Source organism: Neopelma chrysocephalum, unplaced genomic scaffold, assembly GCF_003984885.1.
Source record: "Neopelma chrysocephalum unplaced genomic scaffold, ASM398488v2 Primary Assembly neopelma1_25, whole genome shotgun sequence".
Classification (NCBI taxonomy): domain Eukaryota; kingdom Metazoa; phylum Chordata; class Aves; order Passeriformes; family Pipridae; genus Neopelma; species Neopelma chrysocephalum.
Window position 1 is genome coordinate 31,081,574 of NW_020897694.1, and position 19,386 is coordinate 31,100,959.

General features: G+C 41.8%; 2 protein-coding genes across 2 annotated transcripts in view; both read left to right on the forward strand.

Annotated features, from left to right (window-relative positions):
* Positions 1–2,014: 2,014 nt before the first annotated feature.
* The window catches only part of DHRSX (dehydrogenase/reductase X-linked), a 208,749-nt gene continuing 191,377 nt past the window's right edge, over positions 2,015–19,386 (forward strand). Inside the window, exons 1-2 of the mRNA XM_027674782.1 lie at positions 2,015–2,321; positions 5,703–5,848. Coding sequence (XP_027530583.1) covers positions 5,779–5,848 — 70 coding nt within the window. The 5' untranslated portion in view covers positions 2,015–2,321; positions 5,703–5,778. The remainder of the gene's footprint in view (positions 2,322–5,702; positions 5,849–19,386) is intronic.
* The window catches only part of ZBED1 (zinc finger BED-type containing 1), a 51,157-nt gene continuing 37,536 nt past the window's right edge, over positions 5,766–19,386 (forward strand). The window contains exon 1 of the mRNA XM_027674777.1: positions 5,766–5,848. The gene's annotated coding sequence lies outside the window, so the exon portion shown is untranslated. The remainder of the gene's footprint in view (positions 5,849–19,386) is intronic.

Here is a 19,386-nt window from a genome sequence, read left to right on the forward strand (position 1 = left end):
GGAACTAAAACATTAGAGATAGAGGCAGTGCAGTGGGTATCCCTAAAGAGCTGACCATTCCTCCTGCACAAAAAACCTGAGCTTTTTTGAAAAGTTGAGTAATGTGTCCTGCAATACATTCTCTTGGGATACTACCTCACACCCTTTAGACATTTCACTGTATCGGAAGTCTCCTTATTTAAGAGCCTAATATTTCTCTTTCATATTTTCTTCCCATTCCATCTTAAATACCCATGCTCAGCATTAATAAGAACTTTTCATCTAGAGTGTTAAAGCCTGGAAAACCTATATAGCAGTATCTTACCTTCTTCCTCTCAAATTTGATTATCCTTATCCACTTTTTATATATTGAAGCTTTAATCTTTCCGTCTCCCTGTTGATAAAGTTGCTCTTGTCCTTCTTTGTGGATGATGTCTCAAGATTTCTTTCAGCCCTATCTTACATGGTTTCATGACTTTCTTCAGTGTTTCTGTATTGTTGTTATAGTTGCACCCCGAACTGAAATCCAGTGAGCACCTTCTGTGAAGACCTGGCTCTGCCCCCACTAGAGATCCAATGTGATAACTCCTTGCATTGCACCAGAAGCAGCTGATGCCGTATGAGCAGTCTGTGTCTCACTGAGGGTACTCTTGCCGGCCACCTGCTTGGGTCACCTAAGGGAAGGGTGCCTGCATCTCTGGTTGCCTCCCAGCGCAGGGGTGGACTTGGGGCACCTGGTTCCTTGCCAGGATGCCTGGACCCAGCCAACTGCGCTGGGCCGGCAGGCAGGTGTCTGGACACACTTCATGCACTGAGCGCCAAGGTTGGCGTGCAGGTGATGTGTGGCTGTACGGGCACTTCTGGCACTACAGAACTCTGAGGTGAGCAGCACCGAAGCTGCTGCTGGGGTCGAGGATGCAGGCGATGGTCTTTGATCCGATTTCCATCTTTCTGTCCTCACGCTATCTGTCCTGAGGCGCCTTTGGTGCACATACCAAAGACCACAGAGCCACGGAGGAAAACTTGGCAGGTTGTGACCCATGCCTACCTGCCTGGATAAAAAAAAAAAAAAGTCCTTTAATTTAATCGGAGGTGGGGAAGGGTGACCTTTCCGCTTAGAAAACGGCGACAAGCCGTCCTCCCCGCCGCCAGCCCCCGCCCCCGGTCGGTCTCCGGTGGGCAACGAGGATGGTGAACATGCCAACTGCTGGCCGAGGGGTTGGACGGGGAAAGGAAACCCCATTCCCTCGCACCCCTCCGCAGTTACAACCACAGCACGCACCGGGCGACGGGGCTCACTCGCGGCGCGGCGGCGGGAGGCGGGGGGACCGCAGGAGGCGGTGGCGGAGGAGGAGGAGGGAGGAGGGGGCGAACGGCGGGAGGGGAGGGAACACCTCGGCTGGGCGGAACACGGCGGCCGGCGCGGTCCCAGTCTGCCGCGGCCGGGCTGCTCGCGCTGCCGGCGGCTCCCCTTCGCCCCGCACGCTCCCCTCGGGGCCGGGGGCGGCGGCGTCCGCCGCATCCCGCCCGCAACTTTCCCTCCCCCGTGGATGGCTTTCGTTGGAGACCCGCAGGGCAACCGGGCGCTTGACACCTGTCCCCCATGGGCCGCCCCCGCGCTTAAGTTTGCCGGCGCCTGGCCCCCCTCCGCCGCCGCCGCAGGGCGGGCTTGAAGCCGCGGCGGGGCCGCGGTGCCCATGGCCGGGCGCCCCGCCGCGCCGAGCTGTCCGTGCGCACCGCCCCGTCCCGCCCGCCGGGGACCCGCCGCGCCCGCCCGAGCGCCGCAGCGGGGGCGCTGAGGGAGGCAGCCCCCGTCTCTCCGCCACCGGATCGGCGCCAGCCGCCGTTGCCCGCCGGGTCGCTGGCGGCGGCGGCGGCGGGGGCGGCGGCGGGGCCGCGGGATCCGTCCGCGCTCGCTGCCCCCGTGCAGTTCCCGAGTCGTCTGTCCTCGGCGGCGGTCCGCGGGTGACATGCAGTCCCTCATCTCTCCGGTGACCAAGGCTATCCTGGTGGCTTTGTTCATCTTCGCCATCCTGCTGATCCTCTACGTGATTCTGTGGTACATCTGCCGCGATGTGGATTGCGACCATGGGATCTGAGCGGCGCCGCGGGGACAGGGTTTAGGAGCCGGGATTCACCCCGCGGGGCCGGGAGCGGCAGCGAGAGCCCCGCCGGGCGGCAGCCGCCGCCACCGCGGCCGAGCAGGGGAAGAGAAGGAAAGAAAAGAGGAAAAAAGAAGAAAAAAAAAAAAGGCGAGAGAAGAACCTAGCCGAAAGAGCCCGGAGGACAACTGCGATCAAGAAACCAACCTGAGCTTGACCTTCAGAGACCAGGGTGACCCGGTGAGTCTCTGCTCTCCGCGGCGCGGGGGATGCGCGGGTGCGGCGGGGCTGCCTCCCTCCCTCCCAGTCCGCTCGGTCTCCTCTCACACACACAACACACACACACACTCCCTCTCACACGCACGCACATGGATGTGGCACAGGCGCCCCACGCCGCGCGCACACACACCAGTGGATGTGCGTGCCTAAGCGCCTGCTGCACGCAGGGATGCCTGTCTCCTGGGGACATGCAGGACCCGTCCTGCTGGCCGGGATAAATTGTGCCTGCCCCCATCTCCGTGTCTCCCCGCTTTAATTTTCGAGAGGTAACAACGCGCAAAAGGCAGCGCGCCCGCGGGAGCGGCGGGGGCCGGGTGCGGGTGCCTGAGGGCGGCGGGCGGCCGCCGCGCTGCCTTTGCGGCCCCACATTGGTATGCAGGCGGTGACTGCGCCGCCAGGCAGACCGAAAAGGTGAGCTCAGGGGATGGGGGAAAGCTAACGCTTCATCAGTCCGGGGGCAAATCGGGAAGTTACGGAAAATGAAGGGAAAGATGACAGGTATCTCTGGCCAATGCCAGCAGGCAGACTTCGGGGAGGGGATGTGAAGCGGGATAAGTTTCTCCTTGAGCAGGGGCAGGTTGGTGGAAGGAGGTGGGGAGATGACAAAAAATGTGCATGGGAAGTTCTGGATGATAGCAGACCTTGTCTGGTCTCACTGACACTGCATTTCCTACGTGCTGCTCTCCCTTAAAAGGGTTAACGCTCAAGGGTTTACCACGTGCCCAAGCTCGGCAATGTCAGAAAATGTTGATAAAAAAGTACACAATTGATGAACATGTACGTGCCAAGCATGTTGGGACACAAGAGGGGATGTATCCTGCCCACCCGTTTTCCCACTTGAGAGAATTTGTTGTTGGCTGTTTTTATTCTTATTGTTTGGTTGTACTGAATGCCCTGTGCTGAAGCAGAGAGACAGCAACACATTGTGTTTGAAGTGGAAAAGACCTACTCAAAGAAAAACGGTCCCAAACACTTGGGCTGTAACTGTTTTTGTCCTTGACACACAAGCTGTCGGGAACAGGAGCAAACTCTCACTGCATGTGTTATCCCTGGCGGGAGGTATTTGGATGCTGCAGGGTGCGGGTGCATGTACACAGTGGGTAATAAGAGAAAAATCTAATTCGGGTTTAAAGAGGGGGGGAACGGGGACCTAGCCAAGTGTAATTGTGTGGTTCAAAATGATTTGGCATTGAGTATTGGTGATCGAAAGCTCACCTTTGCAACAGGAGGTCTGTATGTGTGAGGAAACTGTTTGGAAGTCGATTCTCTTGCCATTTTGCTTTGTGCTTCTGTTCAGATTGTGTTTTGAAGAGCTTTTGACCTGACTAGTTGATCAAACATGACATTACTGTTAACACACGCTGCTAATGTGATTATAACAGCAGTGACATCAATGTTTCCTTGCCCCGCAACTACAGTAGCAATGCATTTGTTTACTTCCCCGGTGCACACTCTGAAATGTCTGTTACTCAACAGCTCTGAACAGCAAAGGAGGAGGGAGGAGGAGGGAGAAACTCTTACAGGCGTTTAAAAATGACCATAGCTCTGTCTCCCTTATGTGTTTAATTATGTAGAAATAAAATAATCTCCAAGTCCTCTTCTTTATCTTTTTTATTCACAGTTTCACCAGTAAGTACAGTTGTTTTTACCTAAGTGGCAAAAACCTCTTCACACGTTGACATGTCAGGTTGTGTCACATGTTCCCTTCTGAATTAACAGTGGTGCACGCCTTCTGCCCCTCTCCCAGCTGGCAGGAGCTAGCGGGTGAGACGGTTATAGAGGCTTTGCCATTTAGTGTTAATTATTTCACAGTAAACCAGTGTTTCAAACTCTTATTTATAGAACTGGATGGAATGTGGCAAATTAATATGCTTTTCATAAAACTTTAAATATCAAGAGATATGTGTATGGGTGATTGAAATACCTGAAGTATTGACATGACCAAACATATTTTATACTACCCACTATAACTGCTTTTAATCAGCTTAATAATTGCAGAAACCATGAAATAGTCCATTCAGTTATTGTCTGACCATTAGTGTTTCCAGCTGGCTCATTATTATTTTAAGCATATTGTTTCTAGGAGACAAGATGTAGAATTATTTTTTTAATAACAGATTTTATTCTAAATAAGGTAAATATATATGTGTTTGCATATAAATATATATATAAGTATTTGTAAAAACACAAACGGGTATTTTCCAGCCTAATACAATGTAAAAAAAAGAGGAGCAATGATGAGCAGTAATGAATTTGATTTGTAGTTGAAGTCCCAGATGTGTTGGCTTTGGATCAATACTGTATATGTTTATTATTGTGTATTAACAAATGCAAAACTCTTAAGATCTGAAACCCACTTTTTCCTATTGTTGCGAAACTTGATAGAAGAGAATGAAATCCTAGCCTTGCTGAGCTCTGTGTGAAAATTTGCAGTTGGTTTCAACAGTCAGAAACATATTGGCAGATTAATATGTGAATTTGAAACAGTATGATGTTACTAAAGTTGAGAGAGCTATTAAAACAGTAAAAACGGTGAAATCAGTTACAGTGGAGTACCTACAAGCCGTATTTTTGTACTTGTTTGCTCAGAAGTTTGGTGACAATTTTATTTTGATTTGGTGTTATTAGGTGCTCCTGCCCCAACTCAACAATTTTCACCAGCTTGCTCTCTCTTAATGTGTGGTAGTGTTTCAAAGGTGATATCTGAAATATCAACTGCAACTGAGGTGCAGAGTATAATAGCATCAGTAGATATAGATCAGCTGTAAGTATTTTTTGCTGTGAGACAGTTTGTAACACCAGGACTAGTGCCTTTGTTCAAGGCAAAGACAACTTGTTATCGTGTTCCTACTTGAGCCAAGAGAAACTTTGCCGTATTGCAAAAATTAGTAATGTCGTGGTCTGAAAGTATGTTTTTAGTCCAAAAGAGTTTAATAGGCTGTTCAAGAATTGTGTAAAAGGATATTTCAAAGCTTTGCCTTTTTATTGTGAAAAACTCTGTGAAGAAGTTACCAGTGCTTCATCAGCAGAAGTGTAATGAATTTTATGGATTAATTCCTACTGCAAGGCAACATACTATATAGCATGATCCCAGAAACCCTGTCACATCAGACTTAAACATGCAGTATGCTTCTGGATAAGTAATTCTTTACTCAATCTCTATTCAGGTAAATTATTTGAAGATTTATTAAATATTTTCTGTAAATGGCATGTAAGACTAACCGGGCAATGAACATCACAGGGTTGTTTATTTTTTAGTTTCTTCCTCATAAAATAGATTAATAAGAATCAGTGTCTTCATGGTATGCCCTTTGTGCATCTTATACCGTTTCCCTAAAACAGGCTTAAAATGAGCACTGAAGATCATTCCAGCATAGGAGGGTCTCTGCAGAGATGAAAGGTTAGCCGAGGTCCAAGGATGGCCAGTGCTGCATCCTCAAGATGTCCTTGTGTCATACAAGTGCTCAGCTGTACTTTTCCCCATCCAGGTGAGTGTAAAGTGGAGTTACCTTCAGGCTGCTGTCAGGCAGGACATGTGGATCTGCCCTATGCAGCTCCAGCCCCATTTGGGGGAGGGCTCAGTCTAAGAGCGATTTTCTACTGTCTGCTCTACGCAAGGTGATGGTGTCGTAGTTGTTCCTTGTGGCCTTAAAATCTATGAGCCTTAGATTATTGGTTCTGTGACAAGCACTTGGCATGATTTGTGTGTTTATAAACAGCTCGAAGGTGGGATTGTTGGGATTAATTGTACAATTTATACCATGATTCTAACACTATAAACTGGCAGGGCCCTTTAAATGACAGATTTTGGGGCAGTGTTAGGGAATACAGTGTCACTGTAACGAGTGTATTAAACCTGCAGCGTGAGCAGGCTGTATCTTTGCTTCTTGGTGGTGGTGTACGTGAGTTATAAAGAACATGCATATTTGCCCTTCGTGTAAAAATCAGGCACTGCGCACACATCAGGTATGGATGTGCCATTAAATGCTCGCCTGGCTGCTCCCTCCCTGCTGCAGGGCACTGCATCAGGGCTGCAATTGGGCATTCAAACATAGGGGAAAGTTCCACTACCGTTTCTCAACAGATAACTTTTTCCCCAGTTTTTCTTTGATGCATGAGTGTTTTCTCCTTTTCCTCCTAAGCATTAATCCTCTGAACTGTGACTTAGTGCGTAACGCAGTTTGTAGACAAAGTGCAGGGATTGATTTTCCTGAAGCAGGCTGACAAAATGATGAGTGTATTGGAAAGCAGCACACACTTGCTTATTTGTTGTTCTACATTATACTAAGTTTTCTGATCAAATATCCTAATATCCTTTAAAATAGACTTTTTTATTTTATGTGTTGCTTTTAAATGCTAATATTAATTACTAATATGGTTCATATAGTTGCACAGCAGCATCTGCTCTTGTTAGAGGCATTCCAATAGGTTCTAAAATTTTCCCCGAGTTAGAAAATTTGAGCTTCAGCTTGGAGGGGCTCATAACAGTGTCTGCTATTGAGAATTATATCCTTATTTTGAAAGTTTTGATGTACTACTTTGGAATACTAAAGATTTTTACTGGCATTTTCACAGGTCATTTAATCATACATAAAGGATACCAATAAGGTGACATTCAGAGTTACAGTTTAGAACATAGTTTGAATGTGGATTATGGTGAAAAAAAAAGTGGAAAAAATTGTGACTGATTAAGAAAGAAAAAGGAATGGAAAAAAAAGAAGGAATAATGTTATATCAGGACAGATGAAGAGAGATTTCAGAGTGTTCAAATTTTAAAAGAGTGCAGCTAATGCAAAGGAAAATGAAACTCTCGCAACACAAGAATTGCCACTTTCCTTTACAGAAAATGTGTATACATATTAATATACATATATATTCACATAGACATGTGTGTATGTACACATGTTTGTACAATCTGTGTGATCGAATTAGAAATTTGCAAATCTAGAACAAGCTGAGAATTTTTACGTTTTTTATTGATTTTATTTCTTTATCCTTGAAACCTGACTCTGTTGATGCCCAAAATGCATTTACTTCAAAACAGATAGTGTTGCAGATGCTTTTCCTGGGGACTTGATGATCAAACACAAGTGATATTATATATTGAAATTGTAAATGAATAAGTTTTATAAAGAAAATGCTAATGCTCTGTTCACTTTGAAAAAAAAATGAGTTTAGGTTTTGTGGGCTGGAAGAAATATGTTAATAACAAATATATTTTATGTCTTGTTTTTTCCATTGATCTCAAAGAGACAAAGCCCCTACTTATTAGGGAAAACTCCTATTACGTAATTAACCTGTTACGACCAAGAAATGTATGTGAGAAAAAAGCATCTCAGAGAGAAGATAGCAGAACTGTAATATTTTGGCTAAAACCAGTAATAGCCAACACCTTCTTACAAAAGTACAAATCTTTAATGTAATACATCCTCTGTACTTATGTCTTTAAGTACAAAGGAGGAAAGAACCCCCGTGAAGTTATGGGTGTTAAAACTTACGCACAGTGAAACCTGCTGCATGGTTATGATGCTTTTTGGGTATTATGGTGTCTTATATAAAACCTGTGTAAAAAAATGTTTGGGTTTGTATGAAATACAGGAATGTATTTCAAGGGCTGTATTTCCCCAAGGGCCGGGGGAAAAAAAAAGCCTTTTGTATGAATAATCTCTTTCATATTTATTGCATATTGGAGTAAACCTGAACACATAGAGAAAAATTTATTTGCTATTTTGCTCCATCGTTTCAGTGGTGAGTTGCATATGCTGTGAACCCTATTAAATGAATAACCAACAAACTCACTGTGATACCTACCACAAAAATTAAACAAAGTCTTCATTAAGTTTTGCTTGTCATGGAAACTGTGTGACATAGTTAGCTGACTTGCAGGGCATGTTTCTTATACACTTTTACAATTAGTGCATTTCTGAGCATAATGTCATCACCATCCTTGTGAGATATGTATGTGAGATTAGCTCAGTTGGTTAGAGCATGGTGGTTATAACGCCAAGGTTGTAAGTTTGATCCCCATATGGGCCATTCACTTAAAGAGATGATCCTTTTGAGTCCTTTCCAACTCAGAATATCCTGTGATTCTCTGTGATATAAATGAGTTTAAAATAAGTTTATGATCAGTCTCTATTCTAATGACTTGTTTTTATTTTCTACTGCAATACCATTCTGACATGCTTAATAGGGATGATAACTAAGTGGGAATTTAATGAAGTCTTGATATTGGACACTGAGCACACAGAGAGACACTCATCAGTTTGTGTTTCTAGTGACAGATACAGCATGACTGAACTTGGCTGCAGTGGCCATGAAAAGGTGGAGTTCGAGATCCTTAGGTCAGCAAGGAGAGTGCATAGCAAGCTCACTACCCTGCACTTCAGTAGAGCAGACCTTTGACTTCTTCAGGATTTGCTTGGTAAAGTACAATGGGAGAAAGCCCTAGAGGGAAAACTGGATGATATTCAAGAATTGCCTCCTCCAAGACCAAGAGCGATGCATCTCAACAAAGAGGAAGTCAGGCAAAAATGCCAGGAGGCCTGCATTGAACAAGGAGCTCCTGGGCAAACTCAAACACAAAAAGAAAGCCTAGAAAGGGTGGAAGCAGGGACAGGTAGCTTGAGAGGAATTCACTGAAAAAGCTTCTATAGGTATGTGGGTGATAAAAGAAAGACTAAAGAAAATGGACCTCCTCTCCAGAAGGTGATTTCCCAGGACATGGAGAAGGCTGAGGAACTAAATAACTTTTTTTTGGGGGTACACAGGTGGGCAGTGTGTGCACGTCCTTGTTTCCACCCTCTCTAGGCTTCCTTTTTGTGTTCGAGTTTGTCCAGGAGCTATTTTCACTAGATAGAGCAAGTTGCTTAAAGCTCCATCTAGCTTGACCTTGAAGACTTCAAGGAATAGGGCATCCACAACTTCTCTGTGCAACCAGTTCCAGTCTTTCACCACCCTCACAGTAAAGAACTTCTTCCTAAGATCTAATCTAAACCCTTCTAAATTTAAATCTCTTTCAATTTAAAGCCATTCCCCCTTGTCCTGTCACTGCATGCTCTTGTAAAATGTCCCTCTCCAGCTCTCTTGTAGCCCCCTTTAGGTCCTGGAAAACTGCTATAAGCTCTCCCTGGAGACTTCTCTTCTCCAGGCTGAGCAACCCCATCTTTCTCAGTCTGTTATAGGTGAGGCGATATGTTCCCCTGGTCATTCCCGTGTGCCTTCTCTGGACTCTCTGCAGCAGGTCCATGTCTTTCCTATCCTGAGGCTTGCTGAAAGCTGGGGTTGAGTAGTCTCTGTCTTTGGATCTTTTCAAGACCCCTTGAGCAACATGGTCTGACCTGAAAGCTGGCCCTGCTTTGACCAGTAGAGAGGACTACAGAGCTTCTGAGGTCCCTTCCAACTTGAACTGTCTTAAGATTGTATGATCCTATCAACCATGTATTCTTGAGAGTCTTCTACTGGAATGAGTACTGTCTGGCTTGTTGTTACACACTCTTTCCTTAATGTGTGCTAGCTAGGTAAACCAAAAGGATGGAGACACAGAACTGGACTGTTCTGAGTAGGTCATGCTTACATTTTACATCTGCAGTTCCTACACAATACCTCTGGATATGGCACGGTCTGAAGCTGAAGTGGTACATGCCGGTACATCACTACAGCAGAATGACCACTGTGCTTATACACAGAGAACGAAACCTTCACAGAAAATAGTAACCTGAAGGTAGAAGACAAAAATCGCAATGTACTTTTAGCCTATTTAATTCTTACACCTCTGTGGGGACTCCAGCATGTTTCTAGGAACTGGAAATTAATTCAGTTTCATTGCTCTGACTATAATATAACCATGCTGGGCATACTCTTGTGTAGTGTAATTTTTTTCCATAATCTTGTCCAATTTTTATCTTACTTTGTGTTTGTCTTCAGCTGTACAAAGCCTGTTACATTAAGTGTAATGTCCACATGGGTAGTTGGTACAGTAGGATTTTCAGGTATTGCCTGGCTTAAATTTGAACTGCTTTGAAGAGAAAAACAATCTCACGGGAATGGCACACTTCAGCATCAAACCTGTCATCTCATACCTAGGCTACTCACAGTTTATATATAGTTGGAGAGCAGAATACTAACTGGAGAAAAAGGCCCTTAATGCAAAAGGCCATTGTACCTTTTCTTCCCAGGTAGAAAAATCCTTCTCCTTAGCACTTGGAGCTGTGCTGCAACACCTGCCTGCCATTCTGGATGCTGGGCAGATGTTGGGGAGAGTAGGAAAGTTTCACAAGGTGATAGCGGACCTCCTTTATTCTGACATTTCATTGTACACCTAAGTGTAATCCAAATTTACGAGATTAGGTTATCAAGAGTGATTATTTTCAGTACAAATCTGAAATAAATGAGAGTTGCAGTGCATCTGCTGTCAGGAGTTCAAACACTGATTATCTCATGTTTGTACACAGACTCACTGCCACCCCTCACCTTATTAAACTGTTAGAAAGCCGCATTTCTATACCTCAGTTGGTTTTTTTATTTAGAGATGTATCAAATCATGATGAAAACATTTTGAGCCTAGAAAAAAACCTGTTACATATTTGAATGCATAAACTGCTATTTTTGAGATTTCTGAAGTGACATTAATTTTTTGTCTCATGTGGGCTTACAAGCCTGGAGAGATTTTAAATTAAAGGTAGAAGAGATGAGAAAACTTGCTTTTTATGTGAGTTCATGAAAGCTCTCTTAGTTCTAAAACTAAATTATGTATGAAGCAGCAAGGTCCTGTACTGTCAATTACATTCACATGACGATTCCCTTTTTAAAATTTTACAGAGTATTCAGGTGAATTAACTGGAAATAGATCGTATATGTAATGTGTTTATTCTAGAACTTCTATGAACCCGCCTTTAGGAAATAACAGTTTGACTGTTCCTGTGCCAGGAACAAGGCACTGACACCAAATTCATTTAACTTGAGTCTGGATGTGGAAGGTGCTGGGAATTCCAAAGATAAATATGTGACAGTATTATGGAATAGTATTACCTTTATTATCAGCCAAGGGTTTCTTCTCTTACTTATGGCCTCAGAAAAAAGATCAGCTAGAAGGAAGGTAGAGCACAACAGAGGAGGCTGGGACAGGCTTGGAGGACTCTGCAGACACTATTGTGAGTCATACTCTTTTAATCACGTAGGCAAAATCCTATGGGCATGTGGGATGATACATAAAGGAAGGCAGAATTTTGCTTGCTGTGGAGGAGCTGTTCATTTGTCACAAACATTCAGCTGACTTCAGTGGAGCTGTGCCAATTTCTGTTAGCAAAGGCTTTGGTTCTGAGGATACATATACGCGTTAATAAATTGTTGGAGTCCTTATTCAGGCTGCAGACAGTAGCAGCTCAGTAAGTGATGTAGCTGGGATGACATCCAGCCATCTTTGTCACTCGGCAACCCATGTAGCCAAGTACCCTTTTCTGAGCTGATTTGGCAATGATTGATATAATACACGGAACTTAAAAGTAATAATGTTTATTAATAACATGTAATGCGTGTTCTATATAAAATGTTGTTAAATTAGAAGGCAAATTGTTACCTCATGAAATTTAAATGTTCATGTTATATGGTGGAAAAATATAGCTATGTAATGAGTGCCTTCAGTTCAGCAGATTTTGTGAAAGAAAGTGAAAGAATCAGCATGTATGTACCAAGAAGGAATCATTCCTGGATAAGCTTGTGAATATGCTGCTGCTATTTTATGAATGTCAGCTAGACAAACTAGACTTATTATACACACTTTGGTTTTCTAGACGATTAGAGAAATCAAATGGTTCTTATGACAACTGTAAAAATAACTGAAAGCCTTGTGAGATACAGCAAGGAGAAGGCTCGCTGAAAGGCAGCATCCTGGGTGGGGTGTACTGGTCGTAGCTGTGCTTCAGGGGGTGCAGAACACCTTGCTATTGCTGGAAGAAGAGATTAGTATATAGTATAGCATGGATGGATGAATGGATGCATGGATGGATGAATGGATGAATGGATGCATGGATTAATGTCAGGCAAGTCCTCTGTGGACTGGCAAACCCCAGGTGCATTTCTCACATGGAGAGATTCTCTGAAGACAGAGAAGCATCTACCCCAACAGAGAGTATCCGGTGTCTGGCGAGGAGAGGAAGTGTAGAGCTAGACTGTGACTTCAGGACATGCTGTATTGTGGCAGTTGCCCTTTGATGCAGGCTTGAAAACAAGATCAGGTGCACAAAATGACATTTATAGTGATGTGCCTTAACAAACAACCTGATGTTGTGAGCCAGTGCAGACGTATAGCAATATGTTTAATGAATATTTTATTAAATAGCACTTTAATCTGTGTAGTAAAATGCATTTCTTAATTTGCCGTTTTTAAGATACCTGTTGGTTGAATTAAGCCTGTGAATAACCTGTCTTTTACACTCCTGTGGTGCCTGCACTGGTACTGTAACTTCATTTCTTTTTGACCTACAGTTATATGAGTAGGGCAGTTGCTTTAACTGTGAAATCCATTTATTTTTCTCACACTTTTTTCAGCTAGTAGTTAGTTTCAGAACTCTCACATTGTAAGTGTGTAGATGTTGCTCTTGTAATTGGCTGGATGGTGTCTACTGCTTGATTTCAGTTCTGACACAGTCTCTTCATGCTTCTTTATCCTAACATGCAGCCCAATAGCCACCTACCAGCTTTATCCTCCTCCCACTAGAGCTGTTCTGCTGGAAACCTGTGCTGGATTTCCCTTTCCACATGTAGGCAGCAGACTTTGTGCCCTGATAGGGGACAGACTGAAAAAGGCAAAATTATTATCACCTTTGAGCATCACAAGATAAGAGAATAAGCGCTTTCAAGGCAGAAAGTGACTGCATTTTCCTTTCCCTTGCTGTAATAGTAGCAGATGGCACTTGTGGCCTAGAATAATTTGTCCTTTGAATAATGGTCCTTGCTGAGGAAAGCTTGATTTTGTTTTTTTCCATGTGTAAAAAGTTAGGGTTTTTTTAAATTTAAACACATAAGTAAATCCTATTATTTACCTGCATTTTCCTTGTTTCTTTTTTACCAACTTTAACTATTCTGGTTTTTAAAACATTCTGTGCAATATCTATTACGTTAAGGTTTGCACCAATAGGATTTGTTATCATGAGTGTAAAGACATGTTAAGCATATGCACTTATGTGCACACATTTATTACCAATGATTCTTGAATTGAAAGTGGTAATTTCATTTGTCCATTATCACTGAGCAGACCTTGATTTCCTTGTTTTGCTTAGATTTAGGTCACAGTTTATTACATGGGCTGGGTCAGTGCCCCAGAAATGAAGGGTGAGACCACTTGGTTTGCAAAAGCAACTCCTGGAATTTCTGACAATGTGAAGTTTCTATGGCTTTTCCTTACATTTATGCCAACAGGAATGAGAATCGGAATAAACTCCATCACAAATTAAAGGCACTTCTGAATTACTGTTCTGGATGGACTTTGTCTCTGGTCAAGATGGCGGCTCATCCATGCCTGTCTCGTTTCCTACTCAGCACCTTTGGATAGAGCATTCACTCTTTGAAGAGAATCCTCAGCTTTGATGTGTGACAGCAGAATGCCCTTCTTTTGGTGCTGAAGCACGATGGGAACTCTATGGTGTTATAACTGACAACACTGAGATTTGGAAAGTCACTTGATTTTCACCTGACCTGGACACACTCAGCTCTTAGTTTTTCTGAATGGTGATATGTATCTCTCTCTGTCTCACTCTCTGTCTATTTTTATATAAATGTTACAATTTAATATAAAATGCAAATGATAAGATCCTTATTTATAGTTTTGTATTAAAAATCAATCTAAAAATATATCTATACAGAAACTTATATCAGGAAGTTAGGAATAATTAAGGACAGGAGAAAGGAAGAGTTAATTTTAGATTGCTTATTAGGTACGTCACTAAAATACTATATTGTTTTATTACTTAGTTAAGAACAAAATGAATAAGTAAAAGTAAAGAATAAACAGTATTTCTTCCATTAAGAAAGGTGCTGTTTTCTGTCTCAGAGAGTTAACTAAAGCATAAAAATACTTCTATAAACATCTCACAAAAAAAGCTAGCAATCTGTCGGGTTAGCACTATTGCAAGGTTTTTCTATTTATATTTGAGGGTAGTTTGTGCCTTTTTACACTGAGCAAGACCTACTGGAAAAGGCCTAGTCAACTATAGTGAAAATTATTGATTTTTCCATAAGTTTAAGTGCACTGGTGTGGAAAAGATTGTCTTACACTTCTAAAATATTTTTCAAATGTAAACGGCAGTCAACTTTGACCAGCCTGCATTTGTGTTTGCTCAGGACCCAGCACCCTGGAGGCAGAAAACTCTAGCAGTAGCAATAATGCAATATCACTGTAAAAATAGAACAAAACTGGTAATAACAGAAATCATATCCAGCCTCTATGCTGTAAATATAAAAACTATGTACACCATGATGTCCAAACACTTTACAGAAGAGATATGTGTTAGCCCCCCTGCTTTAGAGGAAAGGCAGCCAAAGCCAGGGAGGCTGGAGGCACTTCCTTTAATCCACTACTTGGACCATGGAAGAACCAGGCTTATAAACTGATGCTGTATATCCCAGTCCAGTGAGCTACACTTGAAACTGCTCTGGAATAAGATAATGATGTTGTTGATTACTGTGTTTTGATCTGAGAACGTAGTGGTAATGGGCTACATATCACTACACTATCATTTTATGTAATTTTCCAAACATTTATAAATAATTCAAACTTCAGGTTGGATGTGGCACATCAAAGTTTAACTTGTCACATCCCCTTGTCTTTTTGCATCAAAGGAACATTAGAGACAGTGCTGACATGTTATAGCCATTAAATAAAATGAGTGATTTTGAAGTAAATGATATTTGAGTACCAGACTTTGGCTTATAATGGTAAAGTAAGAACTTTGCTAATAAATCTGGTTAGAGTACTACCATCCTGAGGAGTATTTTGACACTAGAAACCTTTGTTATTTTAAAGACAGACTAAAGGCTGTTTTTGACAAGATGAAAAAAGCTTGTGTAGAGAGGCCAGGATTCTTCACTGTGACCATTCCTCTTAAATCATGTGTTATTATTTTTAATGACATATTATCTATGTCAACTTATGCAGAAGTGGGAACTGCTGCTTTGAATGAAAAGAAACAGCATCCCAGACTCCAACTGAAAAACCAAAGCAAACCCAAACTTCAGATTTGATTATTGTACAATGTAAAACTAGAACTGTTTGAAGATACTTTGACCTTAAAGCTCTTTTCTTAAATATGGGAACAACAGATGGTGTTGCTGAATGTTTAAAGTTGCATGAATGAACACATTTAGAAATGGATGTGGTGCAGACAAAGTCTAGAAACACTTGGGAAGGATGCAGAAGGTAGCACTGCCCAATAAATTAAGAAAGCACCCAACATAAACAATGTTCTGGCCATGGTACATTGGCTAAAACCAACAGTTTCTTGTTAGTGACACAGGAAAGGAAACAAAACTCATTCCGTGTGAGGACGCTTAAACTAATGTAGGCCATTTTAAACTTGGAGAGACATGTTATAGGCAGGAATACCAGCTTACCTGGAGTGCATGTGAAGGAGGTAATGCAAATGAAACCATCATGGAGAATCCCATTAGTGGGTGAAAATGCAATACGTCCTGTGACCGGAGATTTGGAAGGTAATGGGGTTACAATCAATTGATTATAAGGCTCGCCAGGAGAGAAATGCTGTTTTCAATGAAAACAAGAGAGATGTTCTGTTTAAACTGTCTGGATATTATTAATACAACATGATTGGGTTTTTTAGGTATTGTAATAATTTTTTGCAGCAAAGACACGTAGATAAAAGATCTGCAGGGATCATTAGTTTAATCTATTGAAATGTACAGTGCTCCACTGCCCTCTTTTGCCATGTACCTGGAAGAGCAGCAACTACAGTAACAGGTGCCATCACAGCAATGGGCACCTTTTCTTCTGAGGCATGCACCTTTTGAGGTGGCTCACAGACCAGGGACAGCACACGAGTGATCCTTTGGGAATCTCCTCTTCATGTTCCAAAAGGAAAAATATTTGAAATATGATCTCTTCTTTTACATGACTAAGGACCAAATATTGATCCTGCAGATTTTTCACTGAAGTCTTACATGATAGTTAGAAGTTGAACCCAAGCAGATTCGTTCAGAATGTATTGCTACGCAAAACATCTAACAGAGATCCTGAAGAAATGGAGTTAAAAATTGCATCAGGATTTGCCCTCCACATGTACTCTTCTAGGAACCAATTCAACCTAGCTAATACTGCCTCTGTAAGATATTTTGCAATGGAGAAAAGCTTATCAGGAAAAAACCCATGTTTAGAACATTCCATACTAGCCCTTCAAAATCTTCCTGTCAGTTAACAGGGCTCACTTGAATAATTATGTTTATAGTTGTCTTTCTATTTTTTACAGTTGGCAGTACCCTCTAGCAGCTTGAAAATTATTTTGGTTTTCCTACCATTTTGACACTGAAATTTATGTGGAAAAAGAATAGCCTTGGGCTTATGTTGGTGTCTTACTGTCTTGCCAAGATATTTTCTTTTTTTTTTTGCTTTTGCACAAGCAGCACTGACAGTGAAAACACAGATCTTGGAACAGTTTTTATCTGTTAGGGTTTCTGCAAAGTTTTTAAGGAATAAGAATACATCATGAACAAATTAATCCATACTAAAGTAATTTTACCTCCTGGGTAAACTTGCCTATCTGCATTTTTACATCAAACACTTTCATTTTTGTATTTATGGGGAAATGAGCCTCTTACACATTCGTTGTTTGAACAAAAATAAAAATGGAAACATACGGAAGCATATGCCATAGAAAATGTTTATGCTTGTATATTGCATGTGTTCTCTTACACCATTTTGTTGGAAATTATTAGACTGTCAATTAGAAGATCGAAGTTTATAACATCTAACCAAGGTTCACTTTTAATGTGGAGAGGTAATAATCTGAGTATGTTTACCTTTTATTTCTGTTCTTGTCAATGACAACTCATTTGTTGCTGTTGAAAATAACCACTGAAATATTTTCAATTGATATTTCCACAAGCTAGCTAATAACAGACATTGAGAAGTTGATAAAGTAGGGTACCCATTGCTATATTAAAGTTTAGGAGCAGGGCAGTTGCAGGGAAGAAATGGAGAAGACTCTTGGGGAGGCAAAAGAACATTGCACAGCTTGAGAGAGCTGTTTCAAGGAGGCAGCAAAGTCAGAGAGATTCAGAGTGGACCATAGGAGCATGCAGAAGTCCTAGGATAAGGAAATGGATACTACTCAGCCCCCTTCTCACGCTGATCAGATCTACATTTAGCCTCAGTGAATTTTTAGATTATATGGATATATCAGCATACCTACCTTCCTCCAGCAGACTCTAAGGAGACTGAAGAAGGAGCTCTGGCTGCAGCCCAGCTGAATCTGTGGCATTGAACATGAACAGGCAGTGGTTGTAACACAACTGCCTGACAGATCTGTGAAAGTTACCTTGCACTTGGCAGCATTATGATACCAAATGTGTTGAGGTAACAAACATCACAGAATTCAAAGCAAATAGTCTGTGATATGCTTTCCCTGGCCTTGCCTTGCCTTGCCTTTCATTCCCTTGGCTTGGCTTGGCTTGGCTTCCCTTCCCTTTCTTTCCCCAGCTCTATTTATCTACATGGCAACTCCTAACTGATGCAGTCTTTCTCAAGGTCTGTGAAATGCCTGAGTTCAGTTGCAAATGTTCCTGCTTTTCTTGTTTATTTTAGATAAAACCCTTCTTTCAAGCCAAAAGCCCAGAAAGATAAATTGCACTTTCAGGGCACTCAGAATTCTGTTTCCTGCTGTCAATTAATATATTTTTAAGCCTTAATTTTATTTTATTTGCTGAAGATAAAATGCGTGAAGAACTGGAGCACCATGACACAGCAACAGCACTGAAAACCTGTTATAAAAGGACTTAACTACCAACCCATGTGATTAGTGGAAAGCATCTACATTAGTGATTTGGTTTGGATCAAGAGAATGCATTTAAAAAGAAACTTTCCCAGACTTTGGTTCATATCACACAGGAGATACATGAGCAAGCATGAGAGGGCTACTCTCTGGGCAGCACAAGGTGAAGTCTGGAGGCTCTACTGATGTGCTCCAGCTGTCATTTACTAGTGATACTGGTCACAGCTGCCAGAAGAATGTGGATTTCTTTTGGAAGTTACAGAATTTTGCAGAAGCTTCAACTGTAAGTGCTTCAACTCCAACTATCTCTGAGCTGACTCCAAAATGTTGCATAGGATTGAATCCACAAAAGTGATTTTTCACTTGTTTTGTAGGATTTTCAGCTGTATGAAGCAGTCATTGATAGAGTCCAGAAACTGCACCTGTAAACTCTGTCTCGTTATGACACTTGGGCAGCTTGTGTACCAGCAACTGAAGCTCTCCATTGTAGGTATTTTATATGTGATGACTCTTCTTTATCTAGCAACATCCTATACTTGATAAAATTTTTAGCTCTAAAAGTGTATAGCAATAGCTGTAAAATCTAATTCAATTAAGGTTAGTATCAAGAAAATACTAAACTGTTCAAATTTTGTGTTCTTATAATTTGGAAATTTGTGTCATTTTAGATGTAGGTTATTCTATGCTTTTGTTCTTTATGAGGCCGTAGCTCTAATTTATAAAGCAGTTATATACTTGCCCCTCTGGGTTGCTGTTATTCCACCAAGTGATTATTTTTATATTACAAATGCACAATATTTTGTGGGTGCAGCTGTGAAGAGATGCAAAGGGCAGTAGGCATTTATGTCCCATTGAACTTCAAAGGAAACTGATGCCAAAAAATGTCAGAATACTTTAGGCATTCCAGTATATTGGACAGTAAAAGGATAGCAATAAACACCAAATTATTGAGAATTCAAATTTACAGGGTCTGTTAAAAACAATAAAGAAGTGAGAAAATCATGTACCAACAGAACTGCATAACAATT